Here is a 27070-nt window from a genome sequence, read left to right on the forward strand (position 1 = left end):
GTATACAATCATATTTCGTTTTTATATTCTTATAAAATTTTTGTTACACCGATACTTCTTTTAGAATTAAAAGTAAGTTATTGGTATAGCTTAATCCCATTAATTTTAGAAGTTAACTTTCTACTTTTAATTATATAATAAACTATGTATCATCGGGTATTTACAAGGATTTTAATTCAAAATCTTTGTAAAGACCCAATGGTGCATAACTTTGTGACTAATGGACTGGTCATTTTCCGTTTCATTGGGGGGACTTGGAAGAAAATATAGGAACTTCTTATTTTTTTCAAGATCCCACCTTGTCAAAAGAAAAAAATCAAGACCCCTTCCTTGCAAAGACCTAACCATTTCATCCCTTTTAAAACTTGAAAACGTTTCCTAATACCAGTATTGCAAAAATGCTTACAATATAAAAATAGGAAGATGTGGTATAATTGCCAATGATGTCTATTATAGAATTACTAATATTAAAAAAAATTGTGCACCACTGAGTAAGGTAGTCGTAGCATCAAGCGGGGTAGTTGTTTTTTTACCTTGAAAACCATAATCAAGTTGTACCTGTTATGGTCTCAATTGCATTTACCAGAGACATGTATAGTACCCTTCATTTACCACTGTGAAGTATCAAATTACACTGAGTTGGTTGTTTACTAAGAAACAGGTACCGATTTTCGTCGAAATCAGAGTAACGGAAATAAATCAGCTTACGCATGGACACATCATCTTCATTCAATTTTAGCACATTTATGTTCCTTTTCCTATCCTTTATTAAATAAGTTAGAAAATTAGCATCACATAATAATAATTTCCGGGAGAATATGCTGAAACTGATTTGGATACGTGGAATTTTAACCTTAACATTGTTTTGCTTGCCAAACACTTGAATATATTTTTATGATTGTATGGAGGATGCGTCGGGTGTGCCCCTTCCTGAGTTCGCCTTCGCATGACACAAAGAAAAATAATTCATGTTTATAAAGTCACGTTATAAATACCACGTTTAACTCCTATATTTTATCTTCAACCATTGAAATATATGCTCGATCGTGAGTTTTTCGATGAGTCATGAAAGGAAACAAAGTTATTTTTTAGAGGTTTAGCTAGCTTTAAAACCAGGTTCAATCCACCATTTTCTACATAAGAAAATGCCTGTACCAAGTCAGGAATATGACATTTGTTATCCGGCATTCGTTTGATGTGTTTGAACTTTTGATTTTGCCATTTGATTGGGGACTTTCCTTTTTGAATTTTACTCAGAGTTCAGTATTTTTGTCACGGATTTTACTTTTTATTAGTATTATCAGTGTTTTATTGGAAATGAATAAGTACGCGTACGCCCCCTTTTTAATAGCTAAAAATTAAAAAAATGTCATGTTTCTCACGATTCATGTTATTTTTAGCATAAAATAAGCCTACAAATTGTTCTTACATTTTCTGTAAAAATACGCCCTCCCCGGCCCGTCCCTTTTTTAAAAATGGCCTGGATCCGGCGCCTCTGGAAGTTGCTTAAATTTTGTAAACAAAAAAATGATGCCCTCTTATCTGAGGTGTTGGAAAATTAAAAAACCCCATTTTAATTCCCCCAAAATAAATTCTCTCATTGTCCTCCATTTGGTTACCAAAAACGGTCCCCTAGTGTGTTCTTCTCCTTCCAAGTAAGGAACCGAATTCAATCATGAATGTATAAGTGTCGGGCATCACGGCTAGTCTTCTAAAAGTTATTTACAATTAAAACTGTCTCCATTTTTAAAAACTTTGCACAATTAAGTTTTTAATGTGAATTTCTTTCATATTCCGTTCTAACTGATAACTTGTTCGTGCAGCCGGAACATTTCTATATCTGTTTCCGGTTTTCGGTTTTCTCTGTTAGATTTTTAAAACTGGTGCCCTGTTATCCCTGTAGTTTTGTGTACCTTGACTAGTCAAGAAAGTATCAGTACATACGCGTCTGAACGGGAACATTCTAGAGAAAAGAAAACATTATCTCACACATTTTTAGACCAGAAAGGGTTTAGTATTACTGCAAGAAGGTAAATGACATCTGAGTGCATTCCAAAATGTGCGCGAATCATTACCTTAGTGTCCAAATAATAACCAAACGATATCGTTATTTCTTTCACATGGTAACCATGTGGTTTACACCCCCCTTTTATGTCATAGGTAGTTACTACTGTAGATATTTTCTGGCGGTGATTGACTTTAACATGTTCAGATAACAAATAGAACCATTATATATATATATATATATATTTAAAGTATGCAATACCATAACTTTCAAGGACTAAATTAGTCATTTTAAAATGTATTTATAAACATACTAATCATGCTAATTAAACCTGAATGCAAAAGAAAAAAATTCCCTCCATTGTAATGTGTTTATGTCCATAGACATTGTATTGTAGAAAATTAATAGTAAAGACTACCTTGAAAATTGTAATAGACCTGTATTGACCACTTGATGAGTAATAACTGGGGCAGCAGTTTTTCTGGCCAACATTATATTATGTTCAAAACATATATATTCACTTTGAATTTAATTTAATGTCAGAAAATGTGTCAAGCTACAAAAAATGTAATACAGACTAGAACATTCAGTTCACTTGACTATTGAGACGACTTTTACTTACTTACACTAAACAATATATGCTAAAATTAATTAAAACGAATTTAAAATTGTTTTCAATAAGATTCATTCTTTTATTTGTTTTGAATATATATATATTCACATTGTATCATGTTCATGCATACATTTTTTCTATGTTATACATGTATATGTCACTGTACATGAATGTACTTCATTATGAAATGAAAACCTTTTATTGCAGATGTCGTCATTAGCATTAAACCCTATACAGATTTTCAGCCAAGGAGCTGAAGAAGAGAAGGCAGAAACTGCTAGATTGGTAAGTTCATACTAATGAGTAAGTTCCATAAAAGGCATAACTTGTAGACAATGTTAACTCCTGGAAGTAAATAACTTGCAATTTTCTAAATGTATCTTGTAATGTTCCTATTGATACTCATATTTCTTGATGCCATGTCCTTTTATATTGACACCTTGCATGCCTTGCTCATTGAATTAGAATTTTCAGTATGAACAATACTGTATTTCATTTTCTTTTAATTTGTCAAGATATAACATTAGCATTTACTATATAATATATAAACTGTGACATGTTCACGGATTTGACCCAAATTCTCAATTGATATACTAACACATAGATCCAAATTACAAAAGTCCGAAAGACATAATTGACAATGCATGGACTGGTTATAACATATCAGAATTTTGTGCATATTTTAAGACTAGATTCAAATTATCCATGAGGCAGAGATGCAGATAATTTTGTTTTCCTATCAGACATTGGGTCCTGCATGTAAGACTGGTTTGCCAGTCCTATCAACAGTTTGCCAGACCTACTTTTTTGAAAAATAATAACTAGTTCCCAGTTAGATTAAGATACGCCTTAAAAACCTTGACTAGAACGACCAGGTTAAATAAGAATATGACCATGGGGTGGTTTAATGTGTTAGACCACATTTAATTTAAATTATCCTGCAACATCAAATAAATAAATGAAAATGTTTTACTACACTTGCCATTAATACAACTATTCATTAACTTTATGGATAGTTGTCTTATTAATTGGCATAAGAACAATTAGATAAAAAACAAAGACAATGGCAAGCTACATTTTTACGTCAAAACGAATATATGTGTTCATACATTAACTAAAATGAAGAAAAAAAAACACTCTTATAAAACTAAAATAATACTTGTTTTTGTTTAATTTAATTTACTTAAATGTGGTCATTATGACATTAGTTGTCCCTTAATAGAACTTTTGGTTTTCAGTGCTTTTCAACTAATAATTGATTTGGCCATCTATTGTTCCAACTGTTCATGCACCACTGATTTGTCTTATGGAGACGAAACTCGTTTTTGTCTCGCCTTGACGGAGTAAAAAAGCGAGACATAGGTGTGCTGTTTCCAGCGACAGCGTCAACAATGTATTAGTTTGTGATTAGGTCTAGTTCATGGTGAACCACTAGTGGTAGGTCAATGATATTTGGTATGCAGTTGTATTAGCATTGGCACATCTCATTACCATGGAGATTATTTGGCCCCGCCCCCTCAGTCAAGGTCTATTGACATTGAAACTTTTCATAGTTTACATGTATTAGTTTGTGATTAGGTCAATTTATGTGGAACCACTAGTGGTAGGTCAATGATATTTGGTATGCAGTTGTATAAGCATTGGCATATCTCATTTCCATGGAGATTATTTGGCTCCGCCCCCTTAGTCATGGTCTATAGACTTTGAAAATTTTGCTAAGTTAACATGTATTAGTTTGTGATTAGGTCAGTCCAAGGGGAACCATTAGTGGTAGGCCAATGTTAATTTGTGTTCAGTTGTATAAGCATTAGCACATCTCATTTCCATGGAGAATATTTGGCCCCACCCCCTCAGTCATGGTCTATTTACTTTGAAACTTTTGCTTTGTTTACATGTATTAGTTTGTGATTAGATCAGTTTAAGATGAACTGCTAATGTTAAGTCAATGATATTTGGTATGCAAATTTATTGGCATTTGCAAGTATCATTTCCATGGAGATTATATAGCCCCACCCCTGATCATGGTTCATTGACTTTGAAACTTTTACATAGTTTACAAGTTAGTGTTTGTGTTTAGGTTTGTTTAAAGGGAACGACTTATAATAAGTCAATGGTATTTGGTGTGCAGTTGTAATAGCATTGGCACATCTCATTCCATGGAGATTGTTTAGCCATGTACCTTCAGTCATGGTTCATGGACTTTGAATATTTGCATAACTTACATGTTAAAGTATTGCTATTTTAATTTCAATATTTGCATTATCAAAATAACAAAAAGGCAAGACATATCTCTGTGATAACAGTTTATTTTCGTACTAACAATGTTCTCGTTAAAGCGACGCATCCTTGCATGAACCGTGCGTATGAGGGACGCATCTGATAACACTTGCTGAGTCTTGTAATCATCAGAATTATCCCTCAGCTATCAAAAGAAGCTGAAAACAAGCTTCTACATTTTTGTACTCAATATTTTTACCGGAAATTTACTTTCGCTCTCATTGCTATGTATAATAATAAATCCCGAGAACTACGAAAATAATTATAATCACATGACTTACGCTAATTCAGGGCTCGACAATAAAGCTTGTCGGATTGTCCGGTACCAGAGGAAAAAAAGGTCGGACAAGTAAAAGCTAGATCAAGGTTGTCCGAAGGGCCAAGTTAAATCATTTTGTAGAAAATAAATTAAATCCAACTTTGATGAACAAAGTAATAAACAAAAAACAAGAAAAGATAAAAAAAAATATTAATTTGACATGTTTACTTGCAATCAATAATTTTAAACTGGTTCTTTGACAGATACTTTATAACAGATAAAACACATAATATTCTGGGAAACCAGCCTTAGATGAAATCAAGAATGGCTTTGTAGGTAACAAGACAGTTCGGCACTGGCACGGAAACCAATCCTTCCATGTTTAATAGACAGTATGGCACCATAGGAGACATTTCGGGACCAAGCCAACCAGTACCTCATTTCCCTACCTTATTCTGCTGCTTATAATAAATATGATAAATTTTATTTAACAAAAATATTTTTTAAAATAAAAAATGAAGAAATTATTGACCATAAAATTCACAGAATCATATTTGATTATATGTAGACAAAACAAAATATATTAAAAACTAAGCTGTTTGTAGTAAGGCATTAATCATAATAATCAATATTTTACCAACATGAAAGACCAGGATACAAACCAAATGAGTGTAGACTGACAGGCCTACCAGACTGTGCCTCATGTGCAGAGTCTGATGAGACTTTGGCATTGATGAAAACTAGAACCTAAGTCCTGTGACATGACTTGATTCAGTTGTTCTCGACTCATATTTTTGAAAAGGATATCAAGAGATATAAATCAAATTCTGTTCATATGTTCATTGAATCAACTTAAAATGCAAAAAAGGTTAATATTAAGATTTTTTTTGGACAAGTTACAATTCCATTCGAACAAGTAAGTTTTGATGTGTACTTGTCCTATTGGGCAAGTTGAAAAAAAAGTTATTGTACAGGCCTGTAATTGGATAAACGCAGAGAAGATCGAAATCTGTTTACATCAGCATGTTTACCTATTACCGGCAATAAATGTGTCATTAGAACTTTTGGTTTTCAATGCCTTTCAACTAAATTATTAATTTGGAAGCCAAGGCTACTAGGACCAACAGAAATTTCAATTTTGACGGCCCCAAACAGTAAAAATATTTGCCGGTCATTGGGTCTGACACAAAGACGTCATTTGCTGGACCCTCTTAAATTCTGCCCCCCCCCCCTTAGGGCCTACTTTCATTGGCATACATTTCTCTGAAATGAATTTTAAATTTTTGCTTCATTATCAATGCACCAAAATATTTTTTTTAAAAAGAAGGAAATGTGATATGATTACCAATCAGACAGTGATCCACCAAAGACCACAGGACAAGGATTTAAACTGTAAAGTATGACTTGTATACCTGAAAAAGAACAATTAAAATAAGATTTGTATACATGGACGTATTTAATGAAGATTTTCTTTTTGTAGTCATCATTTGTTGGAGCCATCGCTATTGGAGATCTGGTCAAGAGTACATTAGGTCCAAAAGGAATGGTAAATACATTTACACAGAGAATATTGTGTGGCTTTTGCAATATCCACCGGTAGCAACTAGAAAAACCAAGAAAATACCAAGAACTCTGCTTAAGTGTTGATGCTGGTGTGATATTGAAAAGCCCATCATAAACACTTTATTATATACTTAATAGCTTGAACGAGATGTTTTTCTGTTAATAGAAGTTAAATGAAATACTTATATAAAGGATGACTAGATTGAACATTCACAAGTTGCCTTAATGAAACAAGTTAAAAATAATAAGAAAATTAATAAACTACTACTAATGTATCTGAAATGGGAAGTACTGTACTAATTTTGACAAACATTTCATTAATGGATAGCTTATTTGTATCAAAATCTAAAATATTTTATTCCCATTAATTATTACTTTCTGTGATGAAAATAACCTGATTAACAATTGTTTTAAGGTGGAATGATGGAAGCCAACATTATGCTATCACAGCAAAAATAATAAATTCATCATTATTCATGTCATTAGTTCTTCTTCACGCAACAGAGTTGTAAAGTTTATGATTCTTTGTATACCCTCGTCCTTATTAGGGTATATAGTACCTGTGTCTATGTCTGCTTGTCTAACAGTATGTCCTTCTTCTGTCATACTTCAGGTTTCAAGGAGTTTGATATATGGATCAGGATTTATAAACACTGTGCTGGCTACTTGTGCATGTTATTTCTCATTATTAGTAATGAACTTGTTGGAGCACCAAAAAACACTTGTATAAAAGCTCTGAAATTGATAAAAAAAAATGTCTGGATCAGTCTTGTCATAAAATATATAATATATTCTATATATGAAATTATTACAGGACAAGATACTGCAAAGTGGTGAGGGTATACAAGTAACAAATGATGGTGCCACCATACTGAAATCCATTGGTGTAGATCTTCCTGCAGCCAAAGTTTTGGTTGGTAAGTTACAGCCATACCGATATTTATAGGTGTAGATCTTCCTGCAGCCAAAGTTTTGGTTGGTAAGTTACAGCCATACCGATATTCATAGGTGTAGATCTTCCTGCAGCCAAAGTTTTGGTTGGTAAGTTACAGCCATACCGATATTTATACCCCACGCAACGAGTTGCGGAGGGTATAATGTTTTTGGTCCGTCCGTCTGTCAGTCCGTCAGTCTGTCAATCTGTCAGTCCTTCAGTCCTGTTTCTTGTCATCGCAACTTCTCTCAAACCACACAACAGAATTTCACGAAACCTTTTTAGATAATAAGGACATACTATGTAGTTGTGCATATCGACAGGAAATTACGATTCAATTCTTTTTCTAGGAGTTACGCCCCTTTGAACTTATTTACTTTAATGTACTACTGCAACAGTTTGTCATCGCAACTCCTCTCAAACCACACAACAGAATTTCATGAAACCTTTTCAGATAATAAGGACATACTACGTAGATGTGCATATCGACAGGAAATTACGATTCAATTTTTTTTCGAGGAGTTACGCCCCTTTGAACTTATTTGCCCACTATACTACTGCAACCTTTTGACATCGCAACTCCTCTCAAACCACACAACAGAATTCATGAAACCTTTTCAGATAATAAGGACATACTACGTAGATGTGCATATCGACAGGAAATTACATTTCAATTTTTTTCCAGGAGTTATGCCCCTTTGAACTTATTTGCCCAATATACTACTGCAACCTTTTGTCATCGCAACTCCTCTCAAACCACACAACAGAATTTCATGAAACTGTGTAGATAATAAGGACATACTATGTAGATGTGCAAATTGACAGGAAATTATGATTCAATTTTTTTTTCTGATACAATTTTTTTTTCTTGCACTTATTTTATTTCTCCAATGACAATGTGGGGACGTGGGGTATGTGAGCACGCTCACTAAGGTTCTTTAATCATAGGTGTAGAGATTCCTGCAGCCAAAGTTTTGGTTGGTTAGTTACAGCCATACCGATATTCATAGGTGTAGATCTTCCTGCAGCCAAAGTTTTGGTTGGTAAGTTACAGCCATACCGATATTCATAGGTGTAGATCTTCCGGCAGCCAAAGTTTTGGTTGGTAAGTTACAGCCATACCGATATTTATAGGTGTAGATCTTCCTGCAGCCAAAGTTTTGGTTGGTAAGTTACAGCCATACCGATATTTATAGGTGTAGATCTTCCTGCAGCCAAAGTTTTGGTTGGTTAGTTACAGCCATACCGATATTCATAGGTGTAGATCTTCCTGCAGCCAAAGTTTTGGTTAATAAATAACAGTCATACTTAAATTTTATACATGTAGATATTTTGTGGATGCATATTTTTTATATATATAACACCAAGCTGATTGATTTTTTTTTCACTTTGTAGATATATCCAAAGTACAAGATGATGAAGTAGGAGATGGCACTACCTCTGTTGTTGTGTTTGCTTGTGAACTTTTAAAAGTAAGTGTACACATGTTTGGTTATTTTCTGAAACTTTCAATTACATTGATCATACAGCTTTGATCACTGTAACTATAGATTTATTAGTGTTCAGTCGACTTAGTTTGTGTCCTTAATATGATAGTCAAAATGACATGTCCGTCCATTTCTATGTTTTCTTTGTCATTCAAAAGCTATGTTTGCTTTTTGTGCATTTCATTATAATTTTTATTGCTTTGCTAAAATAAAATTATGCCAATCTAGGAGTGTTGAGATGCACAAAGCTTAATATTACGATAGCAGAGATGAACAATCCATATCTTGTAAATATTTAATATATTACCGGTAGATATATCACTAATCTTGTGCTTAATAGTTAACATTTGATTATTATTTATAGGAAGCTGAACAACTGATTTCCCAGAAAATTCACCCACAGACAATTATATCTGGTTGGAGGTTAGCTACAGATGAAGCTAGAAAGGCCCTGACAGAATTTGCACGTGATCATGGGTAATTAAAAAAATAGCATTAATTATTTTGTTTCAAATTATACCTTTTCAAAAATTATAAATTTTGAAAAGAGAAATTAAAATAACCAGTGCTAAATGTAATTAAGAACAAATTTCTCAGGTAAAAAAGAAATTAAAAAAATTATTATTTTGTAAAATATAATTTATACATTAATGTTGTGAAAAATATGTCATATTCTGATAGCGCATAACACTATTGTTTTGAAAAATTGTATGATAAATGTCTTCCATGTTTTTTTTTTAGAAAAGATGAAAAGAAATTTAAGAAAGATTTAATGAACATTGCTAGAACCACACTCAGTTCTAAAATATTGACACAATACAAGGACCACTTTTCAAATCTATGTGTTGATGCTGTTCTTAGATTAAAGGTAAAAGTCTTCTCGTAATAAAATGCAGAAAGTCTAAATTTTGATGTAAATTTTGCTAGCTTTACTGACTGCAACAACTTTTCAGAATGTGTCTTAAACGTATAAAGAGATTTCATTTGTAATTGTTCCCCACACGTCGTGCTGTGGGGGTATTGTAATGGACTCTTTGTCCAAAACACATCATTTATAAGATACTATTTGACAGAAAGCTTCCATACTTGTGGGATTATTTGCCATCATATTTTCTTGACCCTGCTTTATCATTCGTTTGATTTGATTTTTACCCAAGTGATGGAACTTTTTAGTATTGTAACAATGACTCTTTGTGAATGTAACTCCTCTAAGTCCCTATTACAGATTGGTTTTACTTGGTACTATTATTTGCCATCAAGTGTAGTTAACCATATGGTATCACCATTTGGCACTGCCCATTTTTTGGTAGTATTGTGACAAAAACAACTCCTCTGAGTTTGTTTTTCCGAAAGCTTGGTAATTTTTTTTGCCATCATGTGAAGTTAACCGTATTGTACCACTATGATTACATGAGTTGTGGGACTTTGACCATTTGTTGGAGTATTGTTACAATAACACCTTGTGATGCAACTCCTCTGAAACCCTTTAACAGAAAGCTCTCATACTTAATAGGATTGTTTGCCATCATGTGTTGTTGACCACATTATACTGTCATTTTGATTTGATCATATTTATGGGAACTTTTACCATATTTTGACTATCTACCACGATGACACATTGTGACACATAATCAAATTCCTCATTCATACTGCTGTTGGGAACATTTAGCTACAACGTAACAATCTTGTATTCATTTGTAACAAAAACAAAAGACTTATTGCAAAATGAAGTCTCTGTAAAGTTGCTATGTTTTACTCTATGACCAAATGGTACTAAAGAAATCTTGTCTTTAAGTATAATTTTTTATCATTTCATTAACCGGAATTTCGAAAGAAAAATCTGTTATTGATTTATGAATGTATGGCGGGCAGGTGGCTGCCAAACAGTGTCCGTTCATTAACATGAAAACTCTTTGACGAAATCTTTTCAAATTTATTTCATGATTTTAGCTGTTTTCGCTGTTGAGTTGTAGACCTTTCAGTAGCAAAAGTGATTCTTATTATATGATTTTGAGTTATTTCCCTTTGAACAGAAATGGTGTAATTAATAAGTAATTTCTATGTCATTTGGTCTCTTGTTAATTTTGAGTTATTTCCCTTTGAACAGAAATAGTGTAATTAATAAGTATTTCATCAAAAATTGAATTCTTGGGGTTCTTTGATATGCTGATTCTAACAATGTACTTAGATTTTAAATATTGGACCATAATAGATAAATGTCCAATTTCAAATTTTTCAGTTCTTTGAATACATTCATTTTTTGTCACAAACCTATGCTGTGTCAAATATTCAATCACAATCCAAATTCAGAGCTGTTTTAAGTTTAAATGTTGTGTCCATACTTGCTCAACTGTTCAGGGTTCGACCTCTGCAGGAAAATCGGGTTGGCTGTCACTCTGACAGCCTCTTGTTTCTTTGTGGTTTAGGAAATGCTATGGATTTTTATAGATTTAACACTTATTGTAATTGACTGGAAATGAACCAATTTACTATAAAAAAAAATGTTGTTTTTTTAGGGAAGTGGAAATTTAGATGCTATCCAGTTGATAAAGATACTTGGAGGAGGTTTACAAGACTCATATTTAGATGAAGGTAATGTTTTTCCCTCTTTCTTGTGAAAAAATGTTTTATTGAAAAGTGCAGAGATTATTGAATTTCAGTAATTTATAAATTGACTATAGTTGATAAATGGATGTGTTTTAACAAAAGTCTTATAAACTATAATTAATAAACCCCTGAAAAATCCTCCTTCCCTTCTTTCATTCATTTGAATTAAAAGAGATTTAGGTGATAAATGCCAATGAGACAGCAATCCAGCAGCAAATTAATTTGACATGATTTTGAATATCCCTTTGATATTTTCTTCCTCTCTCTTACTGTAAAACAAAAAAAGGAAACTAGAAGTGAAGATAATTTTTCATCAACAGACATGTTAGTTTATTTTGTTGCTAACTGTTTTTATACGACCGCAAAAAAATTTTTGTGGTCGTATATTGGTATGACGTCGGCGTCGTCGTCGTCGTCCGAAGACGCATTAGTTTTCGCACTCTAACTTTAGTTTAAGTGAATGGATCTCTATGAAATTTTACCATAAGGTTCAATACAACAAAAGGAAGGTGGGGATTGATTTTGGGGGTTATGGTACCAACAGTTAAGGAATTAGGGGCCAAAAAGGGGCCAAAAATAAGCATTTTCTAGTTTCCAGACAATAACTGTGGAACGGTGTATGGATCTCTCTGAAATTATACAAGTTTCCATACCACAAAGGGATGGTTAGGATTTGCTTTGGGGGGTTATGGCTCAAACTGTTTAAGAATTAGGGGCAAAAAAGGGGGAAAAACAAGGTTGTCCTGGTTAATGGACAAATACTTTAGTACAAAACATAATTTAAAGCAGTGTAAGGGAGATAAATCAAATACATCATTGAAATTATCTCCCTTACACTGCTTTTAAATTATGTATAAAGTAATGGTTAATGAACAATTAAGACAATTTAAAACAGTGTAAGGGAGGTAATCCAAATACAATGTTTTGGTTACTTCCCTTACACTGCTTTTAAATTATGTTTAAAGAAATGCATATTTATAAAGGAAGACCAGTAAAAATATCTGCAAATGTTGCATCTTTTTTTTTTACAAAAAAATCCATATGAAAGATTTGACACTATATTTTAAATTCTATTATAAAATAGATTAAGTTAGCACTATGGTAAATTTAAATGGGTAATTATGGTTTGGGGGAAAAAGGGGGGGGGGGGGGTGAAAAGAAATTGTGGGGGGTCAATTTTTTCTCATTTCAGATTTCAGAAATTAAAAAGAATTATTCTTCAAATATTATTTTTTTTTCAAATTTCAAATATTGAAAAATTTCAAGAAGTAATCTTTAATTGCACAGTATGGCGCATTAGATTTGTAAAATCTTTGACCACATTTATTTATTTGTTATGCCGAATCTAACCGTGTATTTAGATTTTTAATTTTGGATCCAGTTTTCAAATTGGTCTACATTAAGGTCCAAAGGGTCCAAAATTAAACTTTGTTTGATTTTAACAAAAATTGAATATATGGGGTTCTTTTATATGCTGAATCTAAACATGTATTTAGATTTTTGATTTTTGGCCCAGTTTTCAAGTTGGTCCAAATTGGGGTCCAAAATTAAACTTTGTTTGATTTCAACAAAAATTGAATATATGGGGTTCTTTGATATGCTGAATCTAACCATGTATTTAGATTTTTTATTTGTGGACCCCGTTATCAAATTGGTTCATATTGAGGTCAAAAGGGTCCAAAATTAAACTTTGTTTGATTTCATCTAAAATTGAATTATTGGGGTTCTTTGATATTCCAAATCTAACCGTGTATTTAGATTTTTAATTTTGGGTCCTGTTTTTTAAATTGGTCTACCTTAAGGTCCAAAGGGTCCAAAATTAAACTTTGTTTGATTTTAACAAAAATTGAATATATGGGGTTCTTTGATATGCTGAATCTAAACATGTGTTTAGATTTTTGATTAGGGGCCCAGTTTTCAAGTTTGTCCAAGTTGGGGTCCAAAATAAAACTTTGTTTGATTTCAACAAAAATTGAATATATGGGGTTCTTTGATATGCTGAATCTAAACATGTATTTAGATTTTAGATTTTTGGCCCAGTTTTCAAGTTGGTCCAAATTGGGGTCCAAAATTAAACTTTGTTTGATTTCAACAAAAATTGAATATATGGGGTTCTTTGAATTGCTGAATCTTACCATGTATTTAGATTTTTTATTTGTGGACCCGCTATCAAATTGGTTCATATTGAGGTCAAAAGGGTCCAAAATTAAACTTTGTTTGATTTCATCAAAAATTGAATTATTGGGGTTCTTTGATATGCCAAATCTAACCGTGTATTTAGATTTTTAATTTTGGGTCCCGTTTTTAAATTGGTCTTCATTAAGGTCCAAAGGGTCGAAAATTAAACTTAGTTTGATTTTAACAAAAATTGAATTCTTGGGGTTCTTTGATATGCTGAATCTAAACATGTGTTTAGATTTTTGATTATGGGCCCAGTTTTCAAGTTGGTCCAAGTTGGGGTCCAAAATTAAACTTTTTTTGATTTCAACAAAAATTGAATATATGGGGTTCTTTGATATGCTGAATCTAAACATGTATTTAGATTTTAGATTTTTGGCCCAGTTTTCAAGTTGGTCCAAATTGGGGTCCAAAATTAAACTTTGTTTGATTTCAACAAAAATTGAATATATGGGGTTCTTTGATATGCTGAATCTTACCATGCATTTAGATTTTTTATTTTGTGGGCCCGCTATTAAATTGGTTCATATTGAGGTCAAAAGGGTCCAAAATTAAACTTTGTTTGATTTCATCAAAAATTGAATTATTGGGGTTCTTTGATATGCCAAATCTAACCGTGTTTTTAAATTTTTAATTTTGGGTCCCGTTTTTTAAATTGGTCTACATTAAGGTCCAAAGGGTCCAAAATTAAACTTAGTTTGATTTTAACAAAAATTGAATTCTTGGGGTACTTTGATATGCTGAATCTAAACATGTGTTTAGATTTTTGATTATGGGACCAGTTTTCAAGTTTGTCCAAGTTGGGGTCCAAAATTAAACTTTGTTTGATTTCAACAAAAATTGAATATATGGGGTTCTTTGATATGCTGAATCTAACCATGTATTTTGATTTTGGACATTGGACCATAATAGGTAAATTAAATAAATTGAAGTTCTTAGACCACATTCTTTCTGTGTCAGAAACCTATGCTGTGTCATATATTTAATCACAATCCAAATTCAGAGCTGTATCAAGCTTGAATGTTGTGTCCATACTTGCCCCAACTGTTCAGGGTTCGACCTCTGCGGTCGTATCAAGCTGCGCCCAGCGAAGCATTTTATTTCAGATTTAACCTGATAGTCTCAAACATGATGATGTAATTAATTTCATTTAAATATTGCAACTATTTTTGTATTCATCCAAACAAACTGGATAACTTTTTCATTTCAGGATGTAGTTCAAGGGTCCTTTTCTTCATAAATTCTCCAGAACGGTTACAAATAAAACATATGGGGAAAATGAAAATAACTATTGTATATCTTTTAAACCAGATTCAATATAGAAACGGCTACACCACTGCAAAATTATTTCTTTTTGTGTGTGTCAAGCAAAAAGTAGTGAAGGCATATTTAATACATTTCACAGTTTGATAAAATATGTTGGATTAATTTCATCTGAATATTGACCTTGCTGTTTGATTTGTTTCAGGATTTTTGTTAGAAAAGAAAATAGGTGTAGGACAGCCTAAAAGATTAGAAAACTGTAAAATATTAGTAGCTAACACACCCATGGATAGTGACAAAATAAAGGTAAGAAGTACCCATTTGATCTGGTTTTTAATGAGTGATTAGTTCTGTTCAGGTTTTTACATAAGATATTGTGAACCAAATTGTTTTGTGGATACTTTCTCCTGTATTGAATTACAACTGGACATTAAGCCCGCAACAATCAATCAGTCTTAAATAAATTAAAGGTTTTCAACAAGCTAATTGACACCTTTACCTTAATCTGACGATGAATAATTTTGTTTGTATAACACTTTAGTAGATGGTTAGACATTTTTGTTATCTACTTATTTCCTGCTCAATTAAATTCAATCAACTTGTCATCAAAATGATTGTCCTAATTATCATGCTATGAGAAGCATAATAAGTCATGTGCATGATATCACACCTTGGTTGGTATGAAACATTGAGTGTTGAAACAAATATGCATTGTATTTTGCTTGCAAAGTTGGAAATACAGTATTTTAATAACTACAGAAAAAAAATACCGTCTGAAAATGAAAATGTTACTTTAAAAGATAGAATGGATACATCGTATGCTCATATCAACCTGATACACAAAATCAGTTTACCTCGTGCAAGTTCTCTCCCCTTGAGTTGAGCTTTGGTTGACTGAATTGTATCACTTTCTCCTAGTTTTCCTGATAACCATAACTATAAGAAGAATTGACTACAATACACCTAGTCAATGTCAATGGAAATATGCAAAGGGAGATATCTCAAATTTAATTATTGATACTAATTTGCTATTTTCCTGTTTGAATTTTCTAGCTTTTATGTTAAAAATCTAATTTAAGCATGACTTTATGGTAACAAAACCAATTTTAAGCCACTGACAAAGTATGAAGAACATTCAAAGGTGTAAAATAAACAAATCAGTTTATCTATTAACAATAAAAAGTCTTACTGTGGATTCATTTATTTTCGTGGGTACCAATTTTCGTGGATAAAGGAAAACTTGTATGTTCGTGGATATTAAATTTTCATGGTTTTGCCGAGGTCTGCATAAAGCCTATAGAAAATTTGACATTCATTGAACATTTAATTTCGTGGTTTACCTGTACACACGAAATCGACGAAAATTGATATCCAACAATTATTAATGAATCCACAGTAACTATATTTTTATACTGGTTTGAAGAATATCTGAATATTAAATAAGAATATTCTAATTTCCTCAGATATTTGGATCTAAAGTAAAGGTAGATGCTGTTTCTAAAGTAGCAGAATTAGAATTAGCAGAAAAAGAAAAGATGAAGGACAAAGTGAATAAGATCTGTAAAGTAGGATGTAATGTATTCATTAACAGGTAAATAAGATCTGTAAAGTAGGATGTAATGTATTCATTAACAGGTAAATAAGATCTGTAAAGTAGGATGTAATGTATTCATTAGCAGGTAAATAAGATCTGTAAAGTAGGATGTAATGTATTCATTAACAGGTATTCACTTCACTCTTACTGACAGAAAGTACTGTTACCTAAACACATGAATTTTTTTTAAATGAATAAAGAAAATATTGAACCAATACAACTTGACATGATAATTATGCCCCCACCGTAGCGGTGGGGGCATTAAGTTTTACCCTTGTCCGTCCGTACGTCCCAAAATTGGTTTCCGTTCTCTTACTTGAGTTTGCCTCAACCAAATGTTATGAAACTTATACACAATGCTTATTACCACAAAACACAGATCAAGTTTGAATTTTGGTGGCGTCACTTTAACCGTTCTAGAGTTATGCCCCTTTATAAATGGAAAAATTGCAAAATTTTTAGTTTCCGTCCTTTAACTTAAGTTTGCCTCAACCAAATATTATGAAACTTATATACAATGTTTATTATCACAAAACACAGATCAAGTTTGAATTTTGGTGGCGTCACTTTAACCGTCCTAGAGTTATGCCCCTTTATAAATGGAAAAATTGCAAAATTTTTAGTTTCTGTTCTCTAACTTAAGTTTGCCTCAACCAAATGTTATGAAACTTATACACAATGCTGATTACCACAAAACTCTGATCAAGTTTGAATTTTGGTGGCGTCACTTTAACCGTTCTAGAGTTATGCCCCTTTATAAATGGAAAAAATTGCAAAATTTTTATTTTCTTCTAATTTATCAAGTTATTTTTAAAATTGGAGTTATCTTCCTTTGTCCATGATTATAGTTGAATCAACTACAATCAATGCTTTATACAATGCAATGTTTAATTTTGACTTCCACTGATAAAACACAGATCAAGTTGAATTTGGGTAGTGTTACTTTAACCATTATTGAGTTATGCCCCTTTATAAATAGAAAAATTGCTGAATTTTTAGTTTCTGTTCTCTACTTAAGTTAGCCTCAACCAAATGTTATGAGACTTACACACAAAACTCAGATCAAGTTCAAATTTGGGTAGCGTCACTTTTACTGTTCTTCAGTTATGTCCCTTTATAACTATATGATATGAAAGCGGGGGCATCATCTGTGTCCACATGTGGACACTATCCACATTTATTGATGCCTGTGTGCACCTTTTACAAGAAGTAAATTAATATGTCATTACATTACTTGGATCATTTATATACATGTAAAGAAAAACTAATTCACTTTTTGGATGTGTGGTAGTATGCTTATCAGCTTTTCAGAATGTCATGGGATTTTATTCCTGGACAGACTAATACAAAGATTTTAGAGCTGGTATTCAGAGTATCTTCACTAAAAATGCTAAATACATGACATTTATGAAATAAGACTGTTCACATAAGAAATAAAATTATACTTCTACATACAGCAAAGAGTCTGCCTTGTGGAATAATACTTTATCCGATTGGAAATAAAAAAAATCTGAATGTCAGTCTATTACAACCAGGTTGCATACTCATGTGAAATCAACAGAATAATTGGTGAAATATTGTGACACCTAGAGCGGAACTCATTAGAAGCAAAATCACTGGAGAACAACTTATAATCAGGAAAACAAACAAATTAGTATATCTTCCTCAAATATTGTCTTGAGCTTTTACTTACTAATACTTACCAGTAGTTCCTTTTGGACCCTTGACCAATCAAACTCCTTAACTAATATTACCGGGTACTAAGATTTTTCCCCCTTTTTTGACCGCCAAAAAAATAATTGGTGGTATTTTTTGTTTCAGGTGGAGAACACTTCAATTTTTTTAAGCAAAGATGGTGGTAAAAAAGAGAATTGATCCAGGGGAAATTCTGCAAGACTATATTAAATGTGTTTTTTGATGAGTATTTAAACATGTGGTTCCCCTTTACCCACAAAATCAACCAAAATATTTATCCATCAAATAATAATGGATAAGCAATACAAATGCCTTGACATGTTTATACATGATTCTAAGCATTATTAATTTTTTTGTAGACAATTGATATACAACTATCCAGAACAGTTGTTTTCAGACAATGGAGTTATGTCTATAGAGCATGCTGATTTTGAAGGAGTTGAAAGATTAGCCTTAGTAACAGGTACTGAAACATTATCAACATTGGTGAAAAAAGATAATAATCGACATGTTAAACTTAGAATTCTTAATTGAAACACAGAAACCATTTGCTGAAATTGTGATAAACCAGGAAAACTGAACACTTAGTAATATGAACTTTGCTGTTTTTATTTTCCTTATTTGATCAACTATTTTATGGATTTATGAAATTGAAAAAAAAAATAAAGTGGGTTGCAGGAGACAATCAAATACAGTTATTGCATAAAATAATTTTCAACAGTTAGTTAAACTTTACCCTTTATATGAAAATTTGTTTTTAGGTGGAGAAATCTGTTCAACATTTGATGCACCAGATTTAATCAAATTAGGTCACTGTGATTTGATTGAGGAAATTATGATTGGTGAAGATAAACTTATCAAATTCTCAGGTATGTTATACCCAATGTTATTGATCACAAAACTATTGACATTGCAAAATTTGTGTTTTCAAGTATGCAAGAATCTAGGGAAAGAAGTATGTCTTTGCATAGAACATCCATGTATTTCAAATAATCATGTGGTCATTTATTGTTTCAAATACTTTAAATGTAGTTATGTATCTATTGCTTTATCAAATAAGAGGAATGGAGCAAGCAGAAAAATAACTGCCTTTTAAATTTTCACTAAAGACTTCTGAGTAGGTGCTGTCAACCTCAGAGTTCATTACTTCCATCAAGACACCTTACATTTAAAGACCTTAGTTCAATTGGAATTAATTAAACGGGAATTACATCATTTTTGAAGTCAATAAAACAAAACTCAATGTCTGTATCAACTGGCCAGCTAGGAGTTAAATCACTGCATATTCCTGATTTATTACAAGCACTTTGCAAATTAACATCAAATGTGGTCAACTAATACAATCTATTATAAAAACAATGTAAACAATAGTTACAGGAAGTCACTGTGTCAAATACATTGGGCTGAGTTATGTTTATTGTACTGTGTGGAGTGAAAAAAAATTGAGATATTTTAATATTTTAATATTTCAGGTGTTAAACTTGGAGAAGCCTGTACTATAATATTACGAGGAGCAACAAAACAAATCTTAGATGAAGCAGACAGATCTATTCATGATGCCCTGTGTGTTCTTACTCAGACAGTCAAGGAAACCAAGACCGTCTTTGGTGGAGGTAATATTTTAATCCACTCTTTGTCATATTATTACCTTGACAGCAAACTGTTCTAGCTGTGTAGTGTTTTAAAAATGTTTGCGGTTAAATAAGAAAAAAAAAGTTGGTAGATATATATGATACAAGCATCTTGAATAGCATTTGTTATTTATCAATTACAAGTTGACTCGGCCTTATTTTATGTCATTAGTTATGTAACGTGAGGGTACCCTAATTGCACCTATTTTGACAGTTTTTCACTTAGGTTTATTTAAGAAACAGACAAAAGTTTCCATTCTGTTTATATTTCGTAGCTGTATCTTTATTTACTATACATTTCCTCAAATTTAATTTTTAATCCATACTGAATCACAGAAAAATGAGTTTGAACTGATCTTCAAACAATCCAAGATTCTGTAGTGATGAGTACCTAAATTGCATACATGTTTTACTTCAAATCTATAAATATCAAAGAACAGATGTTTTGTTTTATTTCGTCACATTTTTAGCACAATTTGCCAATAGTTCATGCTTTCTGTGCATTTTGTAAGAAACTGGTGCCTGTGAGATATTTTGATTGCTAATTTTTATACGACCGCAAAAAAATTTTGTGGTCGTATATTGGTATGACGTTGGCGTCGTCGTCGTCGTCCGGCGTCGTCGTCGTCCGGCGTCGTCGTCGTCGTTGTCGTCGTCGTCCGGCGTCGTCGTCCGAAGACACATTGGTTTTCGCACTCTAACTTTAGTTTAAGTGAATGGATCTTTTTGAAATTTGACCATAAGGTTAAATACCACAAAAGGAAGGTTGGGATTGATTTTGGGGGTTATGGTACCAACAGTAAAGGAATTAGGGGCCAAAAAGGGGCCAAAAATAAGCATTTTCTAGTTTCCAGACAATAACTGTGGAACGGTGTATGGATCTCTCTGAAATTATACTACAAGTTTCCATACCACAAAGGGATGGTTAGGATTTGCTTTGGGGGGTTATGGCTCAAACCGTTTAGGAATTAGGGGCAAAAAAGGGGGAAAAACAAGGTTGTCCTGGTTAATGGACAAATACTTTAGTACAAAACATAATTTAAAGCAGTGTAAGGGAGATAAATCAAATACATCATTGAAATTATCTCCCTTACACTGCTTTTAAATTATGTATAAAGTAATGGTTAATGAACAATAAAGATAATTTAAAACAGTGTAAGGGAGGTAATCCAAATACAACGTTTTGGTTACTTCCCTTACACTGCTTTTAAATTATGTTTAAAGAAATGCATATTTATAAAGGAAGACCAGTAAAAATATCTGCAAATGTTGCATGTTTTTTTTTTACAAAAAAATCCATATGAAAAATTTGACACTATTTTTAATTCTATTATAAAATAGATTAAGTTAGCACTATGGTAAATTTAAATGGGTAATTATGGTTGCCAACTAATTTAAATGGGTAATTATGGTTGCCAACTCCATTGGAAATTTGAATTGAGATTATGACCATATCTTGAGGGAAAGAATTTTTTTGGGGAAAAAAGGGGGGGGGGATAAAAAGAAATTGTGGGGGGTCAATTTTTTCTCATTTCAGATTTCAGAAATTAAAAAGAATTATTCTTCAAATATTTTTTTTTTTTCAAATTTCAAATATTGAAAAATTTCAAGAAGTAATCTTTAATTGCACAGTATGGCGCATTAGATTTGTAAAATCTTTGATCACATTTATTTATTTGTTATGCCGAATCTAACCGTGTATTTAGATTTTTAATTTTGGGTCCAGTTTTCAAATTGGTCTACATTAAGGTCCAAAGGGTCCAAAATTAAACTTTGTTTGATTTTAGCAAAAATTGAATATATGAGGTTCTTTGATATGCTGAATCTTAACATGTATTTAGATTTTTGATTTTTGGCCCAGTTTTCAAGTTGGTCCAAATTGGGGTCCAAAATTAAACTTTGTTTGATTTCAACAAAAATTGAATATATGGGGTTCTTTGATATGCTGAATCTAACCATGTATTTAGATTTTTTATTTGTGGACCCCGTTATCAAATTGGTTCATATTGAGGTCAAAAGGGTCCAAAATTAAACTTTGTTTGATTTCATCTAAAATTGAATTATTGGGGTTCTTTGATATTCCAAATCTAACCGTGTATTTAGATTTTTAATTTTGGGTCCTGTTTTTTAAATTGGTCTACATTAAGGTCCAAAGGGTCCAAAATTAAACTTTGTTTGATTTTAACAAAAATTGAATTCTTGGGGTTCTTTGATATGCTGATTCTAAACATGTGTTTAGATTTTTGATTATGGGCCCAGTTTTCAAGTTGGTCCAAAGGGTCCAGTATTTAAACTTTGTTTGATTTCAACAAAAATTGAATATATGGGGTTCTTTGATATGCTGAATCTAAACATGTATTTAGATTTTTGATTATGGGCCCAGTTTTCAAGTTGGTCCAAATTGGGGTCCAAAATTAAACTTTGTTTGATTTCAACAAAAATTGAATATATGAGGTTCTTTGATATGCTGAATCTAACCATGTATTTAGATTTTTTATTTGTGGGCCCCGCTATCAAATTGGTTCATATTGAGGTCAAAAGGGTCCAAAATTAAACTTTGTTTGATTTCATCAAAAATTGAATTATTGGGGTTCTTTGATATGCCAAATCTAACCGTGTTTTTAGATGTTTAATTTGGGTCCCGTTTTTTAAATTGGTCTTCATTGAGGTCCAAAGGGTCCAAAATTAAACTTAGTTTGATTTTAACAAAAATTGAATTCTTGGGGTTCTTTGATATGCTGAATCTAAACATGTGTTTAGATTTTTTATTATAGGCCCAGTTTTCAAGTTGGTCCAAGTTGGGGTCCAAAATTAAACTTTTTTTGATTTCAACAAAAATTGAATATATGGGGTTCTTTGATATGCTGAATCTAACCATGAATTTAGATTTTTTATTTGTGGGCCCCACTATCAAATAAATTCATATTGAGGTCAAAAGGGTCCAAAATTAAACTTTGTTTGATTTCATCAAAAATTGAATTATTGGGGTTCTTTGATATTCCAAATCTAACCGTGTATTTAGATTTTTAATTTTAAGTCCCGTTTTTTAAATTGGTCTACATTAAGGTCCAAAGGGTCCAAAATTAAACTTAGTTTGATTTTAGCAAAGATTGAATTCTTGGGGTTCTTTGATATGCTGAATCTAAACATGTGTTTAGATTTTTGATTATGGGCCCAGTTTTCAAGTTTGTCCAAGTTGGGGTCCAAAATTAAACTTTGTTTGATTTCAACAAAAATTGAAAATGTGGGGTTCTTTGATATGCTGAATCTAACCATGTATTTTGATTTTAGACATTGGACCATAATAGGTAAATTAAAAAAATTCAAGTTCTTAGATCACATTCTTTCTGTGTCAGAAACCTATGCTGTGTCAAATATTTAATAACAATCCAAATTCAGAGCTGTATCAAGCTTGAATGTTGTGTCCATACTTGCCCCAACTGTTCAGGGTTCGACCTCTGCGGTCGTATCAAGCTGCGCCCCAGCGAAGCATTTTATTAAACATTAACTTTCTTTTTATGGATGTTGCATGCAACTTTTAGTTTTTACACTGGATGCTTCATCTTTTGATATATAATGTGACCATTTTGTGTATATTTAAATATATTTATCTATGTTGTAGATGTGCATAATGACAAATAATAAAAATATGAATTGTTTAGTCTCTAAGAAAACTAACTTATAGGTAAAATGGGTTAAAATTTGGTATTTGGTGCAATTTGATTACTGTGATACTAGTTGTTAATGCTGCACTTTAACTGATTATAGGAAGTTCAGAAATGTTGATGGCAGATGCTGTATCCCGATTGGCAGCAAGAACACCTGGAAAAGAAGCTGTTGCTATGGAAGCATATGCTAAAGCCCTAAGACAGGTATATAGTTAAAATTGCTTTATTAGACTATTTTTCAGCCAATTGCATTAATTAACAAGTATGCCTTAGAAGCTAAAAATGTTATGCTTCACCTACAGTAATAGAGGTCATCATATTTTCCAGTCTGCACATCTAGTATGAGGTTAGAGCTAACTGAAACTATCATTTGAAGTTTGAATATTTACTGACCTAGATATAAGATGTCATATAAGAGTTAGTGTTAATTTCAAAAAGATGGTTTGGTTTAAATGATTTATGATTAAAAAAAAGTCTTAGCAATAAGAATATATTGTGAAAAATATTTTAAGGGTTGTTTATTATTTCAATGGTTTACATGTAAATTATCTTTTTTCTTATGATTAAAGTTGTAAAAAGATGCAATACCAATCACTAAGCAGAATTCTGTGATAAGAAAATGTCTTCACATTTCAATTAATATATAAGTGTTTTCAATTTTATAAGTAAAAATTATTCATATTGATAATTAGTTACATAATTTCTATTTATAGCTACCATCCATCATGATAGACAATGCAGGTTATGATACAGCTCAGTTGATCTCAGAACTTAGAGCTTGTCATACACAGAAGAAACACACCATGGGAATAAGTAGGTTCAAAGTTATTATATTGTCTTTGAAGTCTAAAGCCAACCTTCTGATTGTTTTTACTGTAAATTCAGAAATTATTGCTTTTATTAATGCGAAAAATGGGACAGTATCAGGCTTCCCAATAGTAAAAACTTGCATTCATAATTTCAAGAGTGATTTTCTTTCATAAAACTTTTGCAATCACATTAAGGAGGGTCTGGATGGGGGTCTTTCTTTTTTGTATATACAAATTTTTTTATGTCATTTTTCTCTATTCTTTATATTTTTTGCACTTTTTTTTCTATTCTCTATATTTTAACACTCCATTATTCTCTATTCTTTATTATTTTGGCTAATTTTTCTGTAGATTTGACCCATTATTCTCTATTCTGTAAACCCCATCCAGACTCTCATTAATTAGATTTCACATTTTTGCCAGAGGTCATGGATTTGCAATAATAAATGCACGCATTAATTTCTGAATTTACAGTTTAAATAATAGTAAACCTAACAAACAATTATTTTTTTTAAAGTATTAAACTAAACGAGATAAATATCTTATATAAACTTATATCATCAATGAAATAATAAAAGTTCCATTTTTGGGTGGATTAAAAAAAAAAATTTCTATTTGTTGATTTTTTCTACGATCATTTAAAGAAAGGTATAATATATTAGTAAGAAATTAAAAGGGTAATTGTATTTGGAGGTAATGTTTAAAAGTATAAGTTATAAATACCATAGTACACTTCCAAAAAACATTTAAATATCATCAAGGGTTACTTGAATGCAAGATTTTAACAGGAACTATTTCTTACATAAACTGTAATATGCTGTGTCAGAATATTAACAGATAATATCTTGTGTGAGTGAGTAGCAGTCCAATTTTATGACTAAATCTTACCTATTTACATATTTACAGATATGGATGAAGGGAAGGTAGATGACATGGAAGTCAATGGCATTACAGAATCTTTCCAAGTTAAAAGACAGGTCATCATGAGTGGTTCAGAAGCTGCAGAGATGATCCTCCGTGTGGATGATATTGTCAAAGCAGCACCACGACCAAGAGGAAGGGACGATAGGCACTGTTAACAAATCAGACTTTATATTCATTGTGTGACATTTTTCTACTTACATAAATTATTCAGCTGTCGATGAACAAAATTAATAAAAAAAATACCATCATGTATTGTTGATAGTTATGATATTGTATGTCTCTATTAAAATACTATAAAATCAAATTGCTGTCACAAAGAATGTCACTGGAAATTTATTGTTTCTCCTGAATTGTGAAATTATTCTTCTCCTCTTCTCCTGAATAGTGAAATTATGTTGTATGCATATACATTTGAAGTGTTACCTGTCAAAATTTTTTTTTTTTTTTTTTTTTTGGCCCACTTACAGAATATTTTTATACGCCAGTATACGGGACATATTATGGTATATTGTTGGCTGTCTGTCCATCCATTGTCAACATGTTGGACAATAGCTCAAATATGCTTTAAACAATTTGCATGAAACTTAGGTGAATTATTTATATCTATTGATGTAACCTCCCTTTCGATTTTTATAAACTTTAGATTTTACATTTCCGAGTTATGGGGTTTTATTCATTAAAAAAGGGGGATTTTCCAGTTTTTTGGACAATTACTCAAAAATGCTTTGAGCAGTTTTCATTAAATTTTGGTGAATTATATCTATTGACGTAAGCTCCCTTTCCATTTTTATAAATTTTAGATTTTATGTTTCCGAGTTTTGGGATTTCATTCATAAAAAAGGAAGGCTTTTCCAGTTTTCAGACAATAACTCAAAAGTTCTTTGAGCAGTTTTCATGAAACTGGTGACTAGTTTATATCTATTAAAATAACCTCCCTTTAATGTTTTATAAATTTTTGATATGACATTGAAGAGTTATCGAAATTTATTCGTTGAAATAGCGACAGGTTATCATGCACTCATGGTGCAGCTCTTTATTTCAGTTTGTGTCTCCATCCATTTGTCCGTCCCATATAAGGTAGAAATTTGGTTTATGGTAGTTTATTTTAAACTTGTGGTCGCATCACATGGTTTGAAATTTCATTGTCTCCTTAGCTCGACCTGATTTTCATGACCAGTTAAATTTTCAGGTTGAGGTCTGTTCTAAGTAATTAAACATTATAGGTCAACAATTATAGTAGGTGGATTGGTTGCCAGGAATAAATTGCCATTTGCCATATGGATCATTTAGCCCTGACCTCAGTTTCACACCTCCATGGTTGGATTAAGTTGTTAGGATTAGATGGCAATTGCACATGAGATGTCAACAATACCTGGTCTGTGGATTGGTTGAAGAATATACATCTATCTGACACGAAATTGACCTCAGTAACTACTTGTTGCAAGGAATATGTATCTTTATGGCCTTGAAATTTCATGCTCTAGTGGTCAAATAAAGTTGTCAGGATGAGATCAGGACTCTCAGTCATAAAAATTTACTCAGTACTCAAAAGACTACAAAGTA

At 31.9% G+C, this 27070-nt stretch overlaps 1 protein-coding gene across 1 annotated transcript; it reads left to right on the plus strand.

Annotated features, from left to right (window-relative positions):
- The first annotated feature begins 1878 nt into the window (after nucleotides 1–1878).
- On the plus strand, nucleotides 1879–25755 carry LOC127725870 (T-complex protein 1 subunit beta-like). Its single transcript, XM_052233206.1, has 16 exons — nucleotides 1879–2030; nucleotides 2826–2903; nucleotides 6635–6700; nucleotides 7532–7634; nucleotides 9047–9123; nucleotides 9503–9615; nucleotides 9880–10006; nucleotides 11655–11730; nucleotides 15392–15492; nucleotides 16650–16777; nucleotides 18835–18938; nucleotides 19237–19344; nucleotides 19948–20088; nucleotides 23875–23978; nucleotides 24488–24587; nucleotides 25490–25755. The coding sequence occupies exons 2-16, from the start codon at nucleotides 2826–2828 to the stop codon at nucleotides 25660–25662; spliced, it is 1599 nt and encodes a 532-aa protein (XP_052089166.1). The 5' UTR covers nucleotides 1879–2030; the 3' UTR covers nucleotides 25663–25755.
- The last annotated feature ends 1315 nt before the right edge of the window (nucleotides 25756–27070 follow it).

Source organism: Mytilus californianus, unplaced genomic scaffold (genome assembly GCF_021869535.1).
Source record: "Mytilus californianus isolate M0D057914Y unplaced genomic scaffold, xbMytCali1.0.p SCAF_15, whole genome shotgun sequence".
NCBI lineage: Eukaryota > Metazoa > Mollusca > Bivalvia > Mytilida > Mytilidae > Mytilus > Mytilus californianus.